Raw genomic sequence first — 6,000 nt, 5'->3', positions numbered from 1 at the left:
TTTTCCACGGACTGGGGGGATGGGGGGAGTGGTTTCAGGATAAAACTGTTCCACCTCAAATCATTAGGCATTAGATTCTCATAAGGAGCACACAACCTAGATTGCTAGCATGCGCAGTTCACAATAGGGTTCTTTCTCCTGTGAGAATGGTGTGTCGCTGCTGATCTAACAGGAGGCAGAGCTCAGGCGGTAATGGGAGCAAGGGGGAGCGGCTATAAATACAGCTTGCCACTCACCTCCTGCTATGCAGCCAGGTTCCTAACAGACCATGGACGGTACTGGTCTGTAGCCCAGGAGTTGGGGAATCCTGCTCTACAGAGTTTCCAACCTCAGAGATGAAGCATCCCCTGTGTAAGTCAGAAAGAAATTATTCAAGTAGGAGAATTAAAACAGGATCACAGAGAGGGAGGCTGAAGAATTTGACTTTCTGTGTTTACTTGTATGAGGAAAAACAGCACATAGAGGCATCCACAGTATTTAATTTGTTTGGATAATAGTTACAGATAAACAGGTACACCTCATATACAATTAGCAATACTTTTTATACAGTTCATATTTCAGTACATCAACACTATTTTATTTACACTCTATTTATGTACATTAACATCTTTCTAAAGTCAGTGCATTGTCAACAAGTTTTATACAGTAATTTACAAGGTGAATGTAATTAATAGTTAATTTAATAAATTTTCTGCTAGTTCATGAATTAAAAAAATTAATTACAACCAGTATAACAAACACAGATCAAACAACATTAGTAGATTGTGCTACCTGCTTAAATAAAACATCTGTAAAGAAATAATTTAAAATCTTCTGCTTTTTAATGGGACATGTCCAGGTAGGAATGGACAGATTTTATGTACTGAAAATCTTGAAACTATAAAGTATGCATTTTGTCTGACTTTATTACATTAGACAATTTAGGCCACTCCTACTTACTTGCAATTATATTTTTTCTGAAAAGGATTTCAATTTAGGTAGCCATTTAAGATAACCTTTCCAAATGCTCTGGGAACTAGATATTAATAGTTACTGGCCTCAGATATCAGAACACAAATGCTTAGTTACATTGGTAATTACTACCTATGAGGAAGAAAGGGTAGTGGAATCTGACAATTAATGAGAATCAACTTGCAGGGTCTAAATGAATAAACAAAGACCAAAAATAAGGTGAAACATTTCCTTCAAGTATATATTTAAAAGCTACACAAAAAAATGCTACCTGAAATAAATAATATTTATACTTTTGTTCCAGTCTTGAATAATTAGAGGAAAAAAATGAAGTAAGCAAAGAAACATAACTTTCAATGACTACTGTAAAATTTTAAAAAACACAAATATCAAAATAAAAAAATTAGTAAACATGCAAACAAAGCAAAACTAAAGTTGACTTCCTAAAACCACCAATTTCATTAAATATACTTATGAACTCCTAATGTCTGGGATGTGTTTTGTTTGTAATTTGTAGCCTTAGAGCCGTCAAATATACACAAGTTCATTTGCATGTGTTCTCTCTTTTTTAAAGTGCAAAACAAACACGGAAAAGAATAACCACTAATTGTGAAACATGATCTAGCTCCGATACCGCTTACCTTCCCAGAAGCTCTTGTTGCAACATGTGCATGTGAAGATGCTGCAAATATTGGCAACTGCTCCCCTTCTCTCAGCATGGGCGGGGCCGGGGGTGCAGAATACATTTCTGAGGATACTTGAAGTATCCTGAATGTAAGATGCCTCCACTGGGAGGGCCCTGGTAGCTGGATTTCCCAGGATGCTTTTTTTTCTACTGGGTCTCCCTCTGAGTGGAAGGCACATAGCTCTTAAGAGAGCCTCCCTTTCAGACTGACCACTCTATGCCCCTGCCACCAATGACTGGTTATCTCAAACGTAAACACAACGGCAAAAACAAAAAGCAAGAAAGACAAAGAAAGGGTATGGAAACAGTTTAAAAAATAAATTCAAAAATCCTCGTCCATGCTGTAAGAATCATTTGCACACCTTCATGATCTTGCTTTCTCCATCTTGTCAATGTAATGGAATAAACCTTCAGGAAAAAGGAGGTAGCGTATCATGTTGTCCCTAGACAACATTATAATTGTTTGTTTTTTACTTTGACTCCAAGGAAATCTTTAATATTTGTTATGATTATTGGTAAACTCTATACTCACTACATATTTGTTCATATCTGGACAAGCACAATTGAATTCTTATTTGGTCCCAGGTGGCTGGTGCCAAACCTTTTGTTTACAGGCTAATGGTGGGATCTGCCTGAAAGTTCTCTATCGGACAACTTGTATGAGACTTCAAAATAAAATTATTACTACTCTTAAAGTTAACTATTTTAATTAGAATTTGTATTCTAACAGGATAAAATAACTACATTTAGCTTGTCTTTCAGTGACACTTTTGCCAAGTATCAGCTACAAGGAGTCATCTCCCTCACTGCCAAGCTGTCTAGCAGCCAGAGTGGTAGCTTCACTGTAACATACAGTACTTTTTGTAATCAGACTCAAAGTCTTCATCCATACTGCTTGTGTCTGCCATCTTTTTGCCATCAATGTTTGGCAGAAATTGTGCATAGTCTATCCCCTGCTGCTCATAGAAAAGAATGTAGGCAGAGTCGGTGTCAATTTCATCAGGGTGAAGTTCCTGAAAGGGCAAGAAAAACCTTTAACAAAAAGCCACCACTATTATGGCTCTAAATCCTTGCCAGGAAAGGGAAGACCACCCCTCTGTAATTACTAAACCTGATTGCTTTCAGTAAGCTCACTAGTTTGGCTGTCTCACACCTGCCCCTTTAAAATGAGCCCCATTATTTCCAATGTTTGCTTTGGGGAAAATATTTTGACCATAGACAAGTCAAAACAGAATGACCTAAAACCCCATCAAATTCTATTTATTTATTTTGTATTTATTTATTTATTTTGTTGAGATGGAGTCTCGCTCTGTCACCAGGCTGGTGTGCACTGGTGCGATCTCAGCTCACTGCAACCTCTGCCTCCTGGGTTCAAGCGATTCTCCTGCCTCAGCCTCCCGAGTAGCTGGGACTACAGGCATGTGCCACCATGCCTGGCTAATTTTTTGTAGTTTTAGTAGAGACGGGGTTTCACCATATTAGCCAGATGGTCTCTATCTCCTGACCTCATGATCCGCCTGCCTTGGCCCCCCAAAGTGCTGGGATTACAGGTGTGAGCCACTGCGCTTGGCCCAACCCTATCAAATTCTAACAGTCTAGAAGATAGGAGCTTTTTGCATTAACTAACTCCTTTTTTTTTTTTTTTTTTTTTTTTGAGACAGAGTCTTGCTCTGTTGCCCAGGCTGGAGTGCAGTGGTGCAGTCTTGGCTCACTGCAACCTCCACCTCCCAGGTTCAAGCCATTCTGCCTCAGCCTCCCGAGTAGCTGGGATTACAGGTATGCGCCAACATGCCCAACTAATTTTTGTATTTTTAGTAGAGATGGGGTTTCACCATGTTGGCCAGTCTGGTCTCGAACTCCTGACATCAAGTGATCCACCTCCTAAGCCTGCCTCAGCCTCCCAAAGTGCTGGGATTGCAGGCATGAGCCACTGCGCCCGGTCAACTAACTTTTTATTTTTCTTCACTACTCATGTTTTCATTCCCTGCTCTGCATATCACTTTTGTTCCTTTAATACTGACAGCATCTGTATATTGATTCTAACAGAAATATTTATTTCCTATTCAAGAGATAGTCCATTATTTCAACAAATGTTCCCCAGTTCTGTTGATATTCTGTTCCTAACTTTCATTCAAAGATTGAGAATGTTTACCTCACAGCTGCTGTCATTGTAACAGTACCATTTGCAGTTTGGGTTTTTGGCATAAGTGACGTAATGGCCCCCACTCAGAATTCCTGAATGGCACTGTAAGAGATAAGAGAGTGGAGGTATGTTAGTAGTTAACCGTACTATGGCCAGAGTATAGCACTAGGATCTGAGCAGGAGAACACTGATCATGTAAATGATCAGTAGGTGAGAAAATATTTTAGAACCCTCTAACTTTCTCTAAAACCAAAATAAGCAAAAAGCAAAATATAAAAGTCATAAGCTTCAAGTCTTGTGTGGATAATCATTTTATAATTGTAATTACTATTATTATTATTATTATTATTATTATTATTTTGAGACGGGCTTGCTCTATCACCCAGGCTGGGGTGCAGTCGAGTGATCACAACTCTCTAAAGACTTGACCTCCTGGGCTCAGGTGATCCTCCTGCCTCAGCCTTCCAGGTAGCTGGGACCACAGGCAATGCCACCATACCTCGCTCCATTTTAAAATTATTTGTAGAGATGGGGCCCAGGCTGGTCTCAAACTCCTGGGCTCAAGTGATCCTCCTGCCTCAGCCTTCTAAAGTGCTGGGATTACAGGTGTGAGCCACCACACCTGGGCAGGCCCAGATTTCTATGTTAACTTTGTCTATCACTAAGCTCAATGCTAGGAAATAAGCAGGACCTGAAAAATACTTGCTGATGAATACATGAAGACAAGTGAACAAAACACAGTCCACTCTCTGAAAACCGTATAATAAACCACTTACCGAAGTTGCATATAGATTATAAATAGGCTTAATATGAGTGTCTTCTCTTTGGTCATCAGTGCTGTCTTCTTCACTGTCATTTCCAAGCTGACCATTGCTGTAGCCATTGCCACAGCCATTGCCACATGCTTCATGCTCATAAAGGAATCCATTGGCCAAAGCAACCTCGTGGTCCTGAGGAGTGACCAGCTCTGGTTGGCTGCCCCCCAGCATATGCCCTCGGCTCAAGGCGTCAGCCAGCTCACAGATCTGCCCAGCCCCATTCTCTTTGCTGGCATCCAAGTTCTTCTTACTACTTGACAGTTTATTTTTGCTGCCAATCTGGGGCAGCCGGAGCCTCCCTTTGCTCCTCCCCAAAGTCCGTGGGCTGCTATTAGGACTGCTGTTTTTGCTGGAGGGACAGCTGGTTCTACTTTTTCTTGATGAAGAAGGAGAACCTGTGAACAGGACAGAAGAAAAGATTCACAAATCCAAATGCCACAAAGTAAGCCAGCCCCAAATGCTAACTATGAGGTTAGCTTCACAACTGTACACACAAAGGTAAAGACAGGGGAGTCGTGACTGGCTACCCTTTAGTTCCTATTATGTGGCCAGTAAGTTACATTTTTGTCTTCTTCAATGCCAAGTCCCTATAAGCAACAATGTCCTGAAAATGTAAAGTACATTATAGGGACTCAGAAAATAGCAGAAAGATGATTTATGTCAGATTCAGTTGAAAAAAATCTAACTATTAGAGTAAGGAGTTTTCCAAATACATATTCCTCTCCTTTGTAAAATTAGACAAAAAATGTGACCACCATTTACTGAGTACTTCCTATTGTTAGGCATGGTACTGGGAATTTCTTGCTGTCCATTGTTACCTCTATGTCTCACAAAAATCCTGTAAGGCTTTTAACTTTTTGGTTATAGCCTCTTACCCGTACCCCCTTTTATACCTTTAAAAATTATTGAGAACCTTTAGAACTTTTATGTGAATTTTATCTATCAGTATTTCCTGTATTAGAAATTAAAACTGAGGAATGAAAAAGTATAATACATTAGCACAGACGTCACTGTCAAAGTGACGATATTATTCCATGTCATGTTGTCTCTTACACCATTGTACATCTGTGAGAGAATAAAAGTGAAAAGGCACATATTGTCTTAGTATTTTTATGAAAATAGTTTTGGGCCAGGCATAGTGGCTCACACCTGTAATCCCAGCACTTTAGGAGGCCAAAGCAGGAGGTTCACTTGGGTGCAGGAGTTCGAGCCCAGCCTGGGAAACATGGCGAAGCACCATCTCTACAAAAAATACAAAAATTAGCCAGGTGCAGTGGTGCGTGCCTGTAGTCGCAGCTACTCAGGAGGCTGAGGTGAGAGGACTGATTGACCCCAGGAGTTCGAGGCTGCAGTGAGCTGTGATCTGTGTTGCACCACTGCACTCCAGCCTGAGTGACAGAGTG

At 40.4% G+C, this 6,000-nt stretch overlaps 1 protein-coding gene across 1 annotated transcript in view; it reads right to left on the bottom strand.

Moving 5' to 3' along the window:
* Positions 1 to 411: 411 nt before the first annotated feature.
* USP6 (ubiquitin specific peptidase 6) overlaps positions 412 to 6,000 on the bottom strand; it is a 47,597-nt gene continuing 42,008 nt past the window's right edge. Inside the window, exons 30-32 of the mRNA XM_054536048.2 lie at positions 4,556 to 4,992; positions 3,789 to 3,881; positions 412 to 2,649 (exon numbers count right to left, since the gene is read on the bottom strand). Coding sequence (XP_054392023.2) covers positions 2,476 to 2,649; positions 3,789 to 3,881; positions 4,556 to 4,992 — 704 coding nt within the window. The 3' untranslated portion in view covers positions 412 to 2,475. The remainder of the gene's footprint in view (positions 2,650 to 3,788; positions 3,882 to 4,555; positions 4,993 to 6,000) is intronic.

Source organism: Pongo abelii, chromosome 19 (genome assembly GCF_028885655.2).
Source record: "Pongo abelii isolate AG06213 chromosome 19, NHGRI_mPonAbe1-v2.0_pri, whole genome shotgun sequence".
NCBI lineage: Eukaryota > Metazoa > Chordata > Mammalia > Primates > Hominidae > Pongo > Pongo abelii.
This window is presented reverse-complemented; position numbering and strand designations above follow the sequence as displayed.